The sequence below is a fragment of the Schistocerca americana genome, chromosome 3 (assembly GCF_021461395.2).
Source record: "Schistocerca americana isolate TAMUIC-IGC-003095 chromosome 3, iqSchAmer2.1, whole genome shotgun sequence".
NCBI classification, from domain to species: domain Eukaryota; kingdom Metazoa; phylum Arthropoda; class Insecta; order Orthoptera; family Acrididae; genus Schistocerca; species Schistocerca americana.
Window position 1 is genome coordinate 336,088,230 of NC_060121.1, and position 19,615 is coordinate 336,107,844.

At 43.0% G+C, this 19,615-nt stretch overlaps 1 protein-coding gene across 1 annotated transcript in view; it reads left to right on the plus strand.

The window, feature by feature from the left end:
• The first annotated feature begins 2,322 nt into the window (after positions 1-2,322).
• LOC124605724 (general odorant-binding protein 56a-like) overlaps positions 2,323-19,615 on the plus strand; it is a 29,764-nt gene continuing 12,471 nt past the window's right edge. Inside the window, exons 1-2 of the mRNA XM_047137598.1 lie at positions 2,323-2,399; positions 13,188-13,263. Of these exons, the coding sequence (XP_046993554.1) occupies positions 2,346-2,399; positions 13,188-13,263 (130 nt within the window). The 5' untranslated portion in view covers positions 2,323-2,345. The remainder of the gene's footprint in view (positions 2,400-13,187; positions 13,264-19,615) is intronic.

A 19,615-nucleotide genomic window follows, 5' to 3' on the forward strand; every position in this document is an offset into this window, starting at 1 on the left:
TCATGGAGAAGAAATAAAAACTTTGAGGTTCGCCGATGACATTGTAATTCTGTCAGAGACAGCAAAGGACTTGGAAGAGCAGTTGAATGGAATGGACAGTGTCTTGAAAGGAGGATATAAGATGAACATCAACAAAAGCAAAACAAGGATAATGGAATGTAGTCTAATAAAGTCGGGTGATGCTGAGGGAATTAGATTAGGAAATGAGGCACTTAAAGTAGTAAAGGAGGTTTGCTATTTGGGGAGCAAAATAACTGATGATGGTCGAAGTAGAGAGGATATAAAATGTAGGCTGGCAATGGCAAGGAAAGCGTTTCTGAAGAAGAGAAATTTGTTAACATCCAGTATTGATTTAAGTGTCAGGAAGTCATTTCTGAAAGTATTCGTATGGAGTGTAGCCATGTATGGAAGTGAAACATGGACGATAAATAGTTTGGACAAGAAGAGAATAGAAGCTTTCGAAATGTGGTGCTACAGAAGAATGCTGAAGATTTGATGGGTAGATCACATAACTAATGAGGAAGTATTGAATAGGATTGGGGAGAAGAGAAGTTTGTGGCACAACTTGACCAGAAGAAGGGATCGGTTGGTAGGACATGTTCTGAGGCATCAAGGGATCACCAATTTAGTATTGGAGGACAGCGTGGAGGGTAAAAATCGTAGGGGGAGACCAAGAGATGAATACACTAAGCAGATTCAGAAGGATGTAGGTTGCAGTAGGTACTGGGAGATGAAGAAGCTTGCACAGGATAGAGTAGCATGGAGAGCTGCATCAAACCAGTCTCAGGACTGAAGACCACAACAAAAACAACAACAATCTTTTCGAATAAATTGTTGTCTTGACCTTCATTCACTGTATGTACGCCAGTCAAACAGTAATTACTCTTACCTTTTCAACTAGCTTGAAACGGCACATTTTTTATAAAACAATGTCTTCCTTCTTCATAAAATAAAATCATGGTATTTCTTTCTGTAAAAAAATATCTTCTTCGTAAAAGTTTAAGAATCTTCTTGAAATGAAACTTCCTGGCAGATTAAAACTCTGTGCGAACTGGCAGAAGTGAAGCTGTGAGGACAGGGCGTGAGTCGTGCTTGGGTAGCTCAGATGGTAGAGCACCTGCCCGTGAAAGGCAAAGGTCCCAAGTTCGAGTCTCGGTCGGGCACACAGTTTTAATTTGCCAGGAAGTTTCATATCAACGCACACTCCGCTTCAGAGTGAAAATCTCATTCTACAATCTTCTTGAAAGCTAAAACTGCTCTTGCAAATCTGAGATCTGGAATCTCGGACCGAAATACTGGAGGTGGCGCTCATGTGTGCATGAGGTATGCTAGCTTGTGGGTATGAATGGTGAGTGTTCTTTTCTTTTTCTGATGAAGACTGTGGCCGAAAGCTCGATGTTAGTATATTTTAATTGTACCTGTCTGCGGCTTGACGAATCTAGTGATATTGCTAGACAAAATAGGGGTGTACATCACAAAGAGCACGTTGCGTCGCAGTACCCGTGTGTGGACGAGCATTAATCCTGCTGATAAATCGGATCTTCTTCCTACCCAATACTCTTTCAATTGTGCCTGTCTGCAGCTTGACATGTCTTCTTTGCGGTAAGTAACAATCTATCTTTCCTTACATTGTTTGAATATCACTAGATTTTTCGTCAATTGACCATCCATGGGACATGATGAAGTGGAAAATTAATTGTTCTCCATGGTCTGAAAGAACCATTGCTGAAGAGCAACAAAAGACGCAAGATTCATGGGACAGTCTATCGCTGGATGCCATTCGGCACCTTAAAGAACGTTTGCGTGCGGAAATACACGCCTACATTGCCGCCAGAGGAGAAATCGCTGTGTACTGATGCAGCTGTTTGGGCACTCTTTAAGGTGTCATGTGTCTTTTATTTGGTCTGAATTTGTTATCATATACTGTTACAATTATGACCTACTTGCCAAACTTACCGTTCGTTGAGGGCGCTGCATATTTTCTGACAGTTTATCTATTGAGAGCCCGGTGTAAGAACTCCCAGAGCCTTCAGTAGGGGTCGACACGAGGGTGCGCCAATCTACGCCACATATTATCCGACCTACATAGTAAAGATCTGCAAGCGTACCCTTGACCCACCTGGGAAATCTCAGCGCAAGAGTTCAGCAGTGAGGCCGGAAACATCCTGGATGAGGCGTGAGATGCCACCTTGCGGATCAGCTGACGGGCGACACCCCAGCGGTTCTCACAGCGACAGCCCACAGTACAAGGCTGCGTTACGTCACGCCAGTGCCGCCCCCGCCGCGCCGCTATAAGAGCGGCCCCATCCGTCGGCGCTGCAGACTCGCCAGCCCGCCACCGCGCCATGAGGACCTCCGCAGCCGCCACTGGAGCCGCGCTCCTCGTGTTCGTCGCCGTCGTGAGTACCTTGCTGGCTTCAAGTCCTGTCGACGCCCTTAGCTAATGTAGACACTCAAGATTTTGAGCACATCGTACATCACTACTAATCGAGTAAAATAACTAACGTGTTGTGCGCACATTATGAGACGTTTTACTTAATACACTACTGGCCATTAAAATTGCTATATCAAGAAGAAATGCAGATGATAAACGGGTATTCATTGGACAAATATATTATACTAGAACTGGCATGTGATTACATTTTCACGAAATTCTGGTGCATAGATCCTGAGAAATCACTACCCAGAACAACCAACTATGGCCGTAATAACGGCCTTGATACGCCTGGGCATTGAGTCAAACAGAGCTTGGATGGCGTGTACAGGTACAGCTGCCCATGCAGCTTCAACACGATACCACAGTTCATCAAGAGTAGTGATTGGCGTATTGTGACGAGCCAGTTGCTCGGCCACCATTGACCAGACGTTTTCAATTGGTGAGAGTTCTGGAAAATGTGCTGGCAAGGGCAGCGGACGAACATTTTCTGTACCCAGAAAGGCCCGTACAGGACCTGCAACATTCGGTCGTGCATTATCCTGCTGAAACGTACGGTTTCGCAGGGATCGAATGAAGGGTAGAGCCACGGGTCGTAACACATCTGAAATGTAACGTCCACTGTTCAAAGTGCCGTCAATGCGAACAAAAGGTGACCGAGACGGGTAACCAATGGTACCCCATACCATCACGCCGGGTGATAAGCCAGTATGGCGATGACGAATACACGCTTCCAATGTGCGTTCACCGCGATGTCGCCAAACTCGGATGCGACCATCACGATGCTGTAAACAGAACCTGGATTCATCCGAAAAAATGACGCTTTGCCATTCGTGCACCCAGATTCGTCGTTGAGTACACCATCGCAGGCGCTCCTGTCTGTGATGCAGCCCCAAGGGTAACTGCAGCAATGGCTCCGAACTGTTCGTGCAGATGGTTGTTGTCTTGCAAACGTCCCCATCTGTTGATTCAGGGATCGAGACGTGGCTGCACGATCCGTTACAGCCATGCGAATAAGATGCCTGTCATCTCGACTGCTAGTGATACGAGGCCGTTGGGATCCAGCACGGCGTTCCGTATTACTCTCCTGAACCCACCGATTCCATTTTCTGCTTACAGTCATTGGATCTCGACCAACGCGGGCAGCAATGTGGCGATACGATAAACCGCAATCGCGATGGGCTACAATCCGACCTTTATCAAAGTCGGGAACGTGATGGTACGCATTTCTTCTCCTTACACGAGGCATCACAACAACGTTTCACCAGGCAACGCCGGCCAACTGCTGTTTGTATATGAGAAATCGGTTGGAAACTTTCCTCGTGTCAGCACGTTGCAGGTGTCGCCAGCGGCGCCAACCTTGTGTGAATGCTCTGAAAAGCTAATCATTTGCGTATCACAGCATCTTCTTCCTGTCGGTTACATTTCGTGTCTGTAGCACGTCATCTTCGTGGTGTAGCAATTTTAATGGCCAGCAGTGCAGTCTTAGTTTTTTATCTTTGGTTAGGATCTGAAACCAAATGAAGGAGCCGCTTTCCCGTTTTATCGCTGTAAAAAATATTGCTTTTGAGGTAAGGTGATACTGAAGTAATGAATGTTGTGTAAAAGTAATTTCAGTGGCCCATACTCATAGGCTAGATTCGACACATTCGTATCTCGACCACTATGAACGTTGGAATACCAGCACAGCTCCTTAGCTGTCCATAGAGCATTGTTACCCAAAAGAAACGTTTCGGCCATAAGGAAAGGAAGATAAATTCGAGTTTAATTTCCTGTCGACTGAGTTGTTATTAAAGTTGGAACCCGAGCTCGAATTACAAAGGGCGAGAAAGGAATTCAACCGTGCCCTTTTCGAAGGAATAATCCCAGCATTTGACGGAAGTGAATTACGACAATCACGAATAACCAAAGTCTGGATAACTGGATGGGGTTTCCTCCCGAATGCGAGACCAGCGCAAATTGCTCAGTTGACCACAAAGAAACAAATATCTTGCCAGTAGCCATAGTCAATACATTGTCATGAAGATGAATTTTTTTCTTTTTGTTTCCTAAGGGACTCTATTATCCGTTTCAAAAGAAACATAGGGATTTACTGGATACAAGGTGCAAACGATAACTGACTACAACGTATTACAGTGGTGTACAGTCAATCTAGTCGAACAATTTGGTAGTGGACACTTGTGGTCTATCAAGTCGGCAAATTACCTTAAACTGGCCTTAAGACGTATCAAAGCTACAGCGAAGGCCCGTCGCGAGACATTTTCATTATTCTCTTGCTCCATTCACGCATACTGTTAGTTATAGATAAAAAATTAGTCAACCTTTTTTGAAGGAGAGTTAATGTAGTTTAGTTTTGTACTGGGATACATTTTCGCCAGAGACCGCAGTTTTCAAAATATCCAAGACAAACTTTAAAAAGTCGTTTTCAAATGCACCCCAACCTACACACTCTGCCCGCCCCTCCCCTACCGGCCAGGATTTCTAGTATTTTCTTCATGGCCCATCCTCCTATCACTGTAGAAAAAAGTGCGACTACACTAATTACTTTCTTTATTTCCTACAGTCGACCTTCTCGGGTGTTCATTGACTGGTCTGTTGCGCTACCGGCGAAGTCGTGAACTTTCAGATTGTAAAATTGACATTTGTGCAAATTTTATCTCAAAATTTTGTGTATTTCAGCAACATAAAATTGAGTCAAATCGTTTTTTAGTCTGATCTTCTTACTACGTAACTGCTATATTTGTAATTGTTAAACGTTAATAAAAAAATGGTTCAAATGGCTCTGATCATTATGGGACTCTACTTCTGTGGTCATAAGTCCCCTAGAACTTAGAACTACTTAAACCTAACTAACCTAAGGACATCACACACATCCATGCCCGAGGCAGGATTCGAACCAGCGACCGTAGCGGTCGTGCGGTTCCAGACTGTAGCGCCTTTAACCGCTCGGCCACTCCGGCCGGCTAAACGTTAATAGGTTTTGCATAATGCTTACAATAGGTTTTTTTTCTTGTATTATCCTCACCGGAATGACTGAATTAATAATGTTAAGAAAATAACCAACTAAACCGTAGCGCAGTATCCCACTCAGTGAAGGCCAGCACGGGCCGAATATACGAAATAAGTCGCGTAGTAGCACATTTTACAGTGGTAGGAGGAAGTGCGATGAGTACATTCTAGAAATCCTAGCCGTGGGGAAGCCGGGGGAGGGATGAGTGTTAGGCATGAAATGAGTCTGAAGGCCACTTTTTTCAGTTTATCTTGAATGGTTCAAATGGCTCTGAGCATTATTTGACTTAACATCTGAGGTCATCAGTCCCCTAGAACATAGAACTACCTACACCTAACTAACCTAAGGAGATCACACACATCCATGCCCGAGGCAGGATTCGAACCTGCGACCATAACGGTCTCGCGGTTCCAGACTGAAGCGCCTCGAACCACTCGGCCACAACGGCTGGCTTATCTTGAATAAATCGAAATAGTGGCCTCTAGCGAAAACGTATCCCAGTACAAAATTAAACTACATTAAATTTCTTACAAAAACTATTAATTTTTCATCTAGGACCATTAGTTTGCTGCCAATCTCTCTCGTCGTTCATGCACTTCAACTCAGTTAGTCTTTTAGCACAATGTGAGATAGTTTCCAGACTAGATACACCACAACACACTTAGCGTCCTATATCAAATTGTTCCCCTTGACTTCCTCTGCATCATTACGATATGTCGTAAACAGTTATCACTTACACCTTGTTTACTTTGATATTAGCAAAAAGCTGCTGACCTAAAATAAAAACTTTCTATATTTCTGAGTATCCATTGTCTTCCTCGTTACAAGTAGGTGTGACAATTATTTCCTCATCGGAAACCTGGATGTCAGAACTTTAACAGTCTTTTAAAAAACTAGGAGATATACTGGTTGGAATCTGTTTTCAACGAACAACCGTTAATTTATCACCTTGTGGCACTGTTATAGATTATTTAGTTATCTATGTGGCCTACTCGGAAAGCAAGGTCAGATCGGGCGCGAAATGAAAACCACAGTGTACATCGGATGAAGCTTTGCACATTTGTGTTGACAGTGTCTGTAGTATCCTCCTCCATTTTATTTTTCGGTTTTTCACAGGGTCTTTCTCTTTTCCTCTGATATGTTACTTTATTTAAAAAATTACCATCCATATTTATTCCGATCAGAATTTTTAGTTCCAAAATAAAGTGCTCCACATTTCAAAACAGCCTTATAAATACCCCAGAGAAGCTGTAAAGTTATGTTTTTAAGTATTGGCCATGTTTCGACAGAAAACCGCTGTAGGCTCATCATAAATCATTGGCTAGTAGCACGCAGAACTGTGTGCTCGATTTTACGTTGCAACTTCATGTTAAACTGTGCAGTTGATAGAGGTAAACAGATAGATTAGGTGTCTCCAGATTTTCTAATACCCTTAGGTTCAACGCCACACAAATATCTACTACATAAAATACTTTCAGATACTAAAGTCTACGAATGAATTCAAAAGTTGTTAACACGCAGCACACATCACATTATTTTAGACAGAAATAAAATAAATAACGCTAAAGTCAGCGCGGCTCGTGACGTATGTTATTAACTTATCACACGTTACTAGTTGCAGTCTCAGCAACACTGCTGACTATGAGGATGTGTCATGCGAGAAAAAATTAGGAATATCGACTCATATTTTCTAAAATATGAATCGCTTTAAAAAATTCACTCCTAGTTCTGAATAAGATGGAATATAAAATATTGAGTACACATAAACCAGTAGCTGTCGGCTATACGAGTAAAGATCTCCAGGACGAGTCAGTCAAGCACAAGGAACACCAGATGTTGGTGTGGACCGTGGTATAACCTGGACCGATCCCCTAGTGAACGGGTGACTTCGATTTCTTAGTAAGATGTGGGAAAACTCCGGTTCATGTACAAAAGAGATTGCTTACACATTACTATTGCAGACTCTAGTGGGATACTGTCCAATTATGTAAGAAATGGTAATTAAATCGACACCCTAGCTGCAAACAGGCGTTGATATACATCACTGGGGACATGTTGAAAATGTATGCCCCGTCCGGGACTCGAACCCGCGATCTCCTGCGTACGTGGCAGACGCTCTGTCCATCTTTTTTTGCATGTTTTGTTCGTTGTTGACCGTTGGGTTTGGTCGTTGCGCACGTCACATGACACCCGTTAAAGTTCGTTTGTTGATCCTTCCACTCGGTTTTTTTTTTTTTTATTTCAGAGGCCAACCAGCTCTCTGACCGAACACGCTAAGCTACCGTGCGGGCAATCCATCTGAGCCACCGAGGGCACAGAGGATAGTGCACCTGCAAGGACTTATCCCTTGAACGTTCCCCGTAAGACCCACATTCCCAACATGTCCACAGCACTACATTCGTAGTGTCCTAATAGATGTTTGCCCATCACACTCATTACTCGTGGCAGATTAATCTACCAAGTCCCGTACGAGTTGGGGCATATCGTGTGCGTTCGCCCAAGAAGGTCAATGGCCGGGTAGCCATATTTTAACTATATATGAAGGTAGTATCAGTTCCCGAAAGAACAGATACCGTTAATGACCGTGCAGCTTCTCTAGAATGAAATGATAATGAAATCGACATCGGGTTCTAGTCCCGGTCCGGACCCACATTTTCAACATGGCCCCGATGATGTATATCAGCGCCTGTTTGCAGGTAGGGTGTCAATTTAATTATCATTCCATTTTAGAAAAGCTGCACGGTCATCAATGGTATCTGTTCTTTCAGGAACAGATACTACCTAACCTACTCACAAAAGACATATGGTACCAAAAGTATCCCCTTCCGTGCATTTTATAGTAGGACATGAAGAATAGGTCCAGATCTCCTCAAAAACCGAAATATACATTTATAAATACTTCATGCTACCAGTTCTAACACATGACTGTGAAGCTTGGCCACTGAAAAAAAAAATAGATGGAAGGCCCTCGGGATATTCGTGTAGAAAATACACCTTTAAGTTTATTTTTAGCAGGGAAGGACGCTGTTAGTGGAGAAAATGGCTCTGAGCACTATGCGATTTAACTTATGCGGTCATCAGTCGCCTAGAACTTAGAACTAATTAAACCTAACTAACCTAAGGACATCACACACATCCATGCCCGAGGCAGGATTCGAACCTGCGACCGCAGCGGTCGCTCGGCTCCAGACTGTAGCGCCTAGAACCGCACGGCCACTAGGGTCGGCGCTGTTAGTGGAGAACTGCTAGTTCTATAAAACCTCTCTCAAGGTTATAGCACTGTAGCACAGGAGTGGCCAAGGATTCGGCTCGCGAACCACGTCCTGGCAGAAGTGCCACAGTGCTCGAACTGGATGGTACATTTCCCTCACCAATGCGCTACGCTGTCTGACCGCGAGGAGAGGCAAGAAGAGGAAACTGCGAACTCGCCGCACTTGAATCGCAGTGCAGTCACACTGCATATGGTTTGCTTTATATATTTCACATTTCTCAACAACATGGATGAAAGACAAAACAAATTTTCAGAATTAATTATTTTGGGCGCGCTGAGAAGATTATACAAATTTTTTCTCATACAAATTCTCGGAATACGGACAGACGCAGATAATTTCACAGATTTCCGCACTAGTGTTGCCACATATCAGTGACTCATTCAGTTTCATAACCGAAGAATCGTTTTTCACTCACGTATGTTGATCGAAATATTGCAGCACCTTTGAAATCTCTTTGTGGAGACATGGAAACACTACCTAAGGAAAGCAATGTAGACAGTTTTAACGTTACAGGTATTTGTCTTTGAAACGGGGATTACCTTGTAGATCAGACAGCTACTCTGCTCATGCACAGTGGCGCTATCAACTGAAAAGGCAAACGGTCCCGAAAACGGCTTGGAGACAGATGTAAATTGACAGAGCTCTCAAAACTTCTAGGAAAGTCCGCAATGAATTCTTAAAACTTCATGTTTTCTTTAACACCACTGAGTTTAGATAACTGGATTGTCTTTGTCACGAATGGTCCCTCCTAAAACGCTTTTTTTTTTTTTTTAGTGCAACCCCATAAAATCAGAAAAATTTATCTACATCTACATCCACATGGTTACTCTGCAATTCACACTTAAGTGCCTGGCAGAGGGTTCCTCGAACAATTTTCATACTACTTCTCTATCATTCCACTCTCGAACGGTGCGTTGGAAAAAGGAACACCTAAATCATTCCGTTCGAGCTCCGATTTCTCTTATTTTATTATTATGATCACTTCTCCCTACGTAGGCGGGTGTCAACCAAATATTTTCGCATTCGGATGAGAAAGTTGGTGATTGAAATTTCGTAAATAGATCCCGCCGCAAGCAAAACCACCTTTGTTTCAGTGACTGCCACCCCAACTCGCGTATCATATCAGTGACACTCTTACCTCTATTGCGCGATAACACGAAACGAGCTGCCATTCTTTGCACTTTTTTGATGTCCTCCGTCAATCCTACCTGGTAAGGATCCCACACCGCGCAGCAATATTCAACAAAAGACGGACAAGTGTAATGTAAGCTGTTTCTTTAGTGGGTTTGTCGCATCTTATAAGTGTTCTGCCAACAAAACGCAGTCTTTGTTTCGGCTTCCCCAAAATATTATCTATGTGGTCTTTCCAATTTCAGTTTCTCGTACTTGTAATGCCTAGGTATTTAGTCGAATTGACAGCCCTTAGATTTGTGCGATTTATCGTATACCCAAAATTTATCGGATTTCTTTTAATACCCATGTGGATGACCTCACACTTTTCTTTGTTTACTGAGAGCAAAGAGTAATCAATCCCACTTAAAATGCGAAGTCTGCAATCCATTCCGGTTGTACTAATGTTCGTTCCTGCACTCTTTTTTCCTTCATAAATTCGACAACAGCGAGTTTAAATCGAAAAAGCTTTCCAGGCATGCCCTCTGACTTAACCACCGTGCTTTTCATGGTATATGAAGTCTACGTACTCTTCATTCAGTTCCATTGAAAACTGTTTCAGGTGACAATGGAATAATATGTGCAACTTCAGAAATTTTACTATTCGTACCACCAATGTCTATATACGTTTCAAGCCCGCAAACTCAGCGCAAAGTGCTTCTTGATATACGGAATAATTAACTTCCTGCATGATATTATAAATTCGTTTCATAGCAAATATGCAGTAATTACGCAAATTGAGAATTATCATGCCTTTCTTCTGTCATTCCCATTTCAAAAAGTCGAGAAGATAGATCCCTAGGCTGGCTCTTTTAGCGCAAACAGCCACTGGACCTGCGACATCATTCATACCACGAACAAATAGTGAAGGGTAAACAGCGCTGACAGCACGATTCTGCCGAACTCAAGAGAATTGTGTCAGTCGAAAAATGCAGCACCACAGTGCTAAATGAAATGTGGCACGGTTCCTTCCGAGAAGGACTGAGCGAAGTCGAGTAACAGGCTGGGCCTTGGGTCACACGCCCTCCGCACACCTTCGCACACGTGAAGTTTGGCACGCAGTGGCAGGCCCTGTAAGAGGGTTAGATAGACTCGTCATGTACTGAGATTACAAGAAGACGTATTCATCAAGACTGCATGTCAAAATGGTTGAAGAATCTCCAGAAGGTAGAATTAAATTAGAATCACATCTGATCGGCCCAAAATGAAATTTTTAGGTAATATGGAAAAGGAACCAATTTCTGAAAATGCCCAAATATCGAACCATCGGTTTAATAGACCACCTTTTCAAAATACTAACACGAATTATATACAAAATAATGGAAAGACTGTGTAACAAGACGTCCTCCTCCACCATTACTTTTTCTCGACAGTAGTTGTCGATACCAATGATATTTTTCGAATTTTGGGTGGGTCAGTATTATCTCCATTGCTTTTCTGAAAACTTACATATAATTTTATACACAGTATGTTGTATTTCATGCTAAAATTTATGATAAGGAATTAATTTATAAAATATTTTAGTTACAATGTTATATCGGTAAGTACTAGCTGTGAATGAACAGTTAAAATTATTTTTTTAGAAGCATTGAAATTAAGAATCATTTGCACATTTAAAATTTATATTATTAATTACGCAATCCTGTACTTCTTTCTGTGTTTATTTCTGGGTTCATTTATGAAATAATAATCGAAATTAATAATGTAAAGAAACTAGTAGGGATTCATTTGTTAAGAAAATTGTAAACCCTTTGGAATACTGTTATTTTCGCAGAGTGTGGTTCAAATGGTTCAAATGGCTCTGAGCACTATGGGACTTAACATCTGAGGTCATCAGTCCCCTAGAACTTAGAACTACTTAAACCTAACCAACCTAAGGACATCACACACATCCATGCCCGAGGCAGGATTCGAAACTGCGACCGTAGCAGTAGCGCGGTTCCAGACTCAAGCGCCTAGGACCACTCTGCCACAACGGCCGGCTCGCAGAGTGTGAGAGTCGCAAGCTTGATTCTGATGTGATCGGACGTATTTTTGTATAATAGTTGCGAGAGATGTAATTTCGGCGTTGTTAATGTGAAAAATCAAAACACTGTATGATATACTAAAATTTGAGAAAATTAGTGGAAAATATACTTACGTAAGAAATTCTGCAACAACAAGCTCTCAATTTATTTAGGTCAGACCAACGGTGAGGACCTGATGTTAGATTTTCAGCTTCAAGAATGAGACACTTAGACCAGAAGAACTGGAACCATCTCAGCATAATAAGCTGAATAAATTTGAAAGTTTCTTGTAATCTTCGCTCCTCTCAAATCTTCGTAAAATACTTATTAATTACTTGGATTGGTCATTGTTTAATGTGCAAAATAGATGGAAGAAGGAAGTAGGGGGTGATTACAACTGGTGAAATCCAACATGGGAAAATATCAGTTCGAATGTCAGAGACATGTAGGGAAACGCGAGACTGTACATACCCTTCGACTTATCTTAGGTGATGGACTGGAAAAAGGGCTAAACCTATATTTATAGCATTTGTAGATTTAGGAAAATATTTTATCTGTGTTAATTGGAACACTTTTTCTTAATTTGAATTCATCAAGGGTAAAATACAGAAAGCGAAAGGTTATCTACCATCTGTAAGGCAGGGTTGTAGCCCATCGCCCATGTCGTCCAATTTCTACAGCGATGATACAGCAGAGGAAACCAAAGAAAAATTTGGAACACTAATTAAAATTCAGACAGATGAAATAAAAACTTTGATGTTTGCCGATAACATTGTATTACTGTCAGAGTCCGGTAAAGGAATGCATGGATAGCTAAGTCGCTGAAAGCACTGCGAGCGAATAATAAGTTCATGATTCGCGTCCCGGCGCGGCCCAAAATTTTGAACTCACAGGAAGATCCATCCCGGCACCCACATGACTGCAGAATGAAACGATCATTCTGCAGTTTTTGCTGTGCTACTTCAGAAACGTATAATCTCAATTTCACATTTGAGGTTTCGCAGTCAGCACACTAGAATTAGTCTGATACTCGTTGTTTTATTACCTACTTCAGCGCTTCAGAAAAATTGTCTGCAACACTCCAATAATGCTTCTTACATCTTTACTTGTAACATGAATGTTTCTCTTATCTTTGTGTAGCACACCACAGAAATATCCTGTGTGGCCAATGACTATTTTATTTTAGTTACGGCTTACTGAAGGCCACCATTAACTCGAGGCTTTTGATGCTCCTCTTTCATAAGGTCTGAAGCCTTTCTATTTCATATATTCTGACTGATTATATCTGTTCCCAGGTATCGGCGTTGGAGCTGACACCGGAATTTATGGGGATCATTAATAAATGCAAGACAAAACATGAACTCACTGAAGGTAAGCCGTATGCAGTAGTGCCTGTAGTTCGCTCCGCACAGAGAAACTGTATAGGAGAAGGAATATGAGAGTAATCAAGTGCTTAATTCTGGTGGTTTCGTGCGACACGTTTCATTATCGAACGACATTTCTGTTTACGTCCTCTCCTATGTCTTGAGTAGTGAACCTGGGAAACTACACGCAACATCCTCTTCTCCCCTTCTCCCCACCTCCTTCTTTCTGTTATGAGAAGAAGTTTCTTCTGAACGTCCCGTCGACTCCTAAGACATCAGCTGGTCAATATCACTGGTGGCGGAAAAGTCAAGCTAATAACTGGCTGTGCCATATTAAAAAAAAGAAAGAAAGAAAAGAGCATCCCAACGTGGACATAATATTATTTTGGAATTTCATGGGAAACCTACATGAGGAAGACTAGTCAGAGATTTGAATTATTGTCCCTTTCGAACACAAGTTTAGTCCTACAACCATTAACGCTATTACGCTCGCTGTTTTCTCGGCAATGTCTTAGATAAACGGGTTCGTTACTGACGTCCTCCTAACACATGAGAATGGCGTGTCAGATTATATGTAAGGCGTGGATGGTATACAGACCACTTTTACATTGTATGTTTGTTACGTATGTTTATTGAATTAAGGAAAGGGAGAGGGTCGATTCCGGTTCCGAGGTAACCTACTCCTATCAGATAGTCCCAAATGGGAAGCTGGACTCAACCAGAACTGGAAATTCACAACCGAATATCCCCGTTTACGAGGCCGTGAGTAAAATAGTCGGGTGCTACTTGGCTGAGGGTTCGGAGAGCGTGAACCATTAACGCATGTGGAAACCCAAGTATATTTTATTTTAAACCAACCGTCTGTCTTCAGAATTAATAAAGCAAACTGCTGCAACATTTTCACGGTGGCTGCATTCGCGATAATTCTTTCTTGAAAGGAAGACCCGATATCGTTTGTATAATTGACGGTACAGTACACATACGTTTCCATTACTCGCGGACGGCATAATTTATCAGCTGCGAAAGAAGTTATTATAGTTATGTTGACCTAAGCTTCCGTTGGAATGAAATGTTTCGTAGGTTCTGAAAAAACTGCCTATTAAGAACGTTTCTTCGTAACCTATGTTCCTTCAACACTGTCCTCTTCCATTTCGCAACTTAGCTGATATTTTTCCTTATATAACCAAGTTATCTTTCATATAATATAATGACTAACTGATTTGGAAATTCCACATGCTTCGAAATCACGTGTGTCCAATATGCTAGCATTCCCATTACTTCTTCTGTTCAAATAGTAAACCATGGATTTATTATCTAGTATAATGACAACATTGTGCCTTATCTTTGTTTAAACTTACTCTTCATTGCAACAACAGGGTAAGCGTAAAACACACCTTGCATTTTTTCTTAGGTGGACGTTATAGTCACAGTGCTCTCCCCCAAGCTTTCAGAGCATCATGAAGTACACCAGCTCTGTAACTTCCGTACTGTTTCTTGGTGATACAATGCAGTTTATTACGTCTACCGACTAAGAAGTTATTACTATGTTGGCTCACTACATGCTTGAGATAAGTATGAGAAAGTCCACTTTCATTTCAACAGCGTGCTGTGGCATTACTGGAATAATTATCTATGTCTATGGACCCAACTTAAATCGAAGATTTACTTTGCCGGAAACAAACGGGCTATCCATTTCATGTAAAAATTAAGATGTCCTGGTATTTTTCGCTCCATAATGGGGTTCTAATGATTGCAATAGACTGAGCATGGGTATCCTCTACGGAGATTTTGTGAACGTCACCTCAGGAAACTCAAAGTCTTGACTAACATTCCTCTGCTGGGTGACTTCACCTCATAACGGCATTTCTCATCTCCCCTGAGCGACCACCAAAGCGATCTCGGATTACATCTAGCGTCCCTCTTACAAAATTTTTGTAGTCAGCATCACACTGGTACTGTAAGAAAATGGTGGATAATTACTGAGTATCACTTCAAAATGCAAAAGGCGACTTGCTGCAGGATTTATACCTCGGGAAAGAGGTTGTTATCCTGCTCGCTTCACACTTTCGCGAAGATAACTGTATAGATGCGTAGTGACAATGGAAAAATTACGCCAATCAGAAGCAGAAGCCAGATTTACTGCTTGCCGCGATCATCTGAACGATTCGCACTGATGTTATTTCATATCAAGGCGTCTTCGGACAGGTACCAGAATGAGATTCATCGAAAGAACTCTCAGAAAGTGCAGTCCACCCAAGAAGGAGGTAGATTACAAAACTCTTGGTCAACCGATAACTTAGTCTTGCTTATCAGTCTACAAGCCTCACCAGATAGAATTGATCGACAAAATAGAAAATATCCAAAGGAGAGCAGCGTGTTTCGTGACAGTTTCGTTTAGTAAGCCCGAAAGCGTCACTCAGCTGCTGTTCCAACTTCACTCGGTGGGCGGGTCGTCGTGGATCACGAAGTGGTTTACCGTTACAATTCCGATAGCGTACGTTCGTAGAAGAGTCAGCCAGTATATTAATTCCTCCTAAGTATGTATCGCAAAAAGACCATGAAGGTAAAATGAGAGAGATTCGATCTCACACGGAGGTTTAGCATCAATCTTCCCCCGCACTATTAGCGACTGGAACAGGAAAAGGGGAAGTGACAGTGATTCACAAAATACCCTCCGCCACACACCATAAAGTTGCTTCCGGAGTATAGACGTAGATGTAGCAAGTGTAGATCCCCATCCATCGATTCACTTTATTGCAATGTATTTAACCTCTTTAGTATAATCATATGGCATAATTCGTATAATCCAACCCCAGTCAATCGGAAGTCGCTTTGTTTCAGATCGCGATATTGTGTAATTTTCCGTTACAAACGTGAAACGTATAGCTACAGACCACTTCCTTTTTCAGCCCTAATCAGATATATTTTTTTCTACCAAACCTACAGAACGGGCGCGCGCGCTCGCACGTACTTGTGTGTGTGTGTGTGTGTAAGAAGGAGGGGGGGGGGGGGGGTTGGAGCTGATAGGCGCTTAACGGCGAGGCTATCAGCGTCCTTACACTAATTAAAAGAAACTGAATGTGGGGAAAATCTCATGCATTCGAACTGACCACACAATCACCCTATTTCACGTGCACTACAATAACGTAAGCTAGTAAAAGTAGCTATATATGAGATTAAGACTCAAGTAAAAAGACAAATGGGCTAAAAGAAAAGTACAGGGAAATGTAACTGGCTGATCGCTTACAATACAATCTCCCTAAAATCTTTGGAAAATTATTGGACAATTCACAAAATTTTAAAACTAGAACCACATTCTTTATAACGATACTGAAAACAGAGGGCTGATCCGTCGGTTAATCCGCCGCGGCCCGCTGGTCGTCAAAAAAGGTACAGTCCAATAAAATGTGGGGCACAGGAATCTGTACGCCACAAACACCACACAGTGGAGGAGGCTCCTCTCGCCGGAGCAAGAAGCCATGTGTCATAGGGCTATGGCCTATGCGGAGAAGAGTAAGTACGACCTCGTCCCGTCGACGCGGCTAGAAGGAGGTATTCATCGGCCACATTATGAGCTTATCAAGATGAAATTTGTCACTTACAGCCATTCATCTTCCCGCCGACACAAGACTCGGGATCTCAACAGCGAGACTGTAGCATGCAGGGAGATGGCACACTGAAATAACTGAGGATCACGACATGCCTTCTTGACTGCTAGATCCGCCCTTTTGTTCCTTTCAATACCCTTGTTCCCTGGTACCCAGCAGAAAGATACCCTCTTTCCCGGCCGTTGTAGTTGGAGGAGGGCATCCTGGGTATTCTGGACTACTTTGTCTGCTCGGTACAAACGTTGCATAGACTGAAGCGCACCGATCACTCAGAGAATTGCAACAGAAAAGAGGTTTAGCACTGGAATAACGTCTCATCTGCTCCAGTGCCCGCTAGATCGCATAAAGTTCTGCGTCGAACACTGTAAAGTCTTGAGGCAGTCGGCCCTTAAAGATACGATTCAGGAAAACAACAGAGCACCCAACTGAGGCCCTCTGTTTGGATCCAACCGTAAAGACAGCTACATAGTTGTGGTGCTCAGACAAAATTCCAGAAAATATCGCAAAAAAAACAGAAGCAGGAATGCGTCTTTCCTGTAATGCACCAAATCTAAAATAAGTGTGGGCCTCTGCAGTAACCAGGATGGCAAACCCTGGATTTGAGGATATATTTGTGCCATACCGACTGACTCCAGCACCCGCTACACACGATGCCAAACGGCATTGTGGCTCATGGTTGAAGAAAAGACATTCCAAAGGCGAACGAGCAAAAATGTGGTATGCGGACAAAGACGGAGCTGCAAGGAACTTGCGTGTCTGGTGCACCATGAGCAGCTGCCGGATAGTGAATGGTGGTTCCTCGGCCTCAGGAAAGAAACTGGTGGTGGGAGAGGTCCTGTAAGCACCTGTAGCCAGCCGAATCCCCTCATGGTGGACAGCGTCAATGATCTTCAAAGAAGAAGGCTTTGCCGATCCGTACACCGCATGCCTATAATGGAGCCGCAAACGCACGAAAGCCCTTTCTGCTCCCGAAGACCTGTGGCTAAGACACTTTATGATGTTCAGCGTCTTCGGGGTCCTTGATTTCAGGTCCCTCAGGTGTGGCAACCGCGAAATTTAGAGTAAAAAATGAGACCCAGAAACCTCGCTGAATCTCTAAAATGTAGAATGGAATCCCTCATCTACAAGTAAGGTAGATTTAAAATACGAAGAGGAAAATTCAAATGAAGACACACACACTTATCTGCATAAAACTGAAAACTCGTCTCTGCAGCCTACCCCTCTAACCTCCTCAGTGTAAGTTGCTACTGATGGCTGGCTGTAGCAACAATGGAAGAGAAACAGAAAACAGCAAATCGTCCACAAATAGGGAGCACTGTGCAGAAATCCTTACTGTAGACTATGGCAAAGAGCGACACTATTCTCCTGCCCAAAACGTTCTGACAGCATGTCACTAACTCGGGTCCTAAAAACCGGCTGAGACAGGAAAGATCTTATGAAGATATGGAGGTGGCCACGAAAGCTCTATTGATGCAGTCTTACGAGAATACTGTGTCTCTAAGGAGTATCGTATGCCTTGCTGATATCTAAGAATAAGCCGATACAGTGACGTATCGGCCTGCTGAATAGACGCCTCTATCAGGGTCAGGTTGTCGACACTGGATCGAAATCTGCGGAATACACACTAAGAGCGGTTAAGGAGTTGTTGGTCTCTAACAACCACACCAGACGACGGTTAAGCGTTCGCTCCAGGGACTTTTCGATACAACTCTTGAGGCGATATTTCAGTAACTACTATAACGTGTGCGGTCCTTTTCTGACTTGAGGAGAGGCATCAGAATTGCCTCCCTCTACGAGTTGTGGAAGGTACCAGTTTGCTATATAAGATTAAAAGATTCGAGGAGGATTTCCTTCGATGCTGGTGGCAAATGTCGAAGCATGCAGTACTCGATTTGGTCGTGACCGGAGGCAGTGTCACGTGCCTCAGACAGTGCCGTTTCCAGCTTCCACATGGAGAAAGGGGAGTTGTAGGATTCAGAACTATTGCATAGAAAGTCTGACTTGCTCCTCTCTATAGTCGCACGGCATGCGCGAGACGTCTGATCTTAGCTGGAATGGGCAGCAGTTTTTGCAAAATTCTCTGCCAGCGTCTGAGCGATATCTCTGGGCGTCGTTTGGAGACCCCCTATTTCAGCACTGCTGCTATTGGTAAACGACTGTGTTTACCGCAAATGCTCTTGATGGCTTCCCAAACTTTTGCAAAACAAGTGGAGCGGTTGATAGTACAGGCACTCATTCACTCAACGGTGGGTCTGGAGAGCACAAAAGACGTAAAATCATTTCTGGTAAAATCGAGACACGAGGAACCATTTGTCACCAAAGGAACGTGCTGAAGAGCGTGCTTCGGCCATTCTTTTTTGTTCAATGGCTGCTTGTTCAGACGGACGTTTGCACGACTCGCCTAAAAACCTGCGGTCTCGACACCTACTGCTCTAGCGCGTTTGCCATCTGGTCAGGAATAAGTAGTGATGATTGAACAGAGACACATATGGAGTTCTTGGTAATCTCCTTTGTGCAGACCTTCCTTATAAAGCTTGCTGACTAAAACTGTTGTCCCAAGTAATGTACACTTGTATCCAAAAGTTGAGCATAACTGCCGGCCGGTTGGCCCGAGCGGTTCTAGGCGCTTCAGTCTGGAACCGCGCGACCGCTTCGGTCGCAGGTTCGAATCCTGCCTCGGGCATGGATATGTGTGATGTCCTGAGGTTAGTCAGGTTTAAGTAGTTTTAAGTTCTAGGGGACTGATGACCT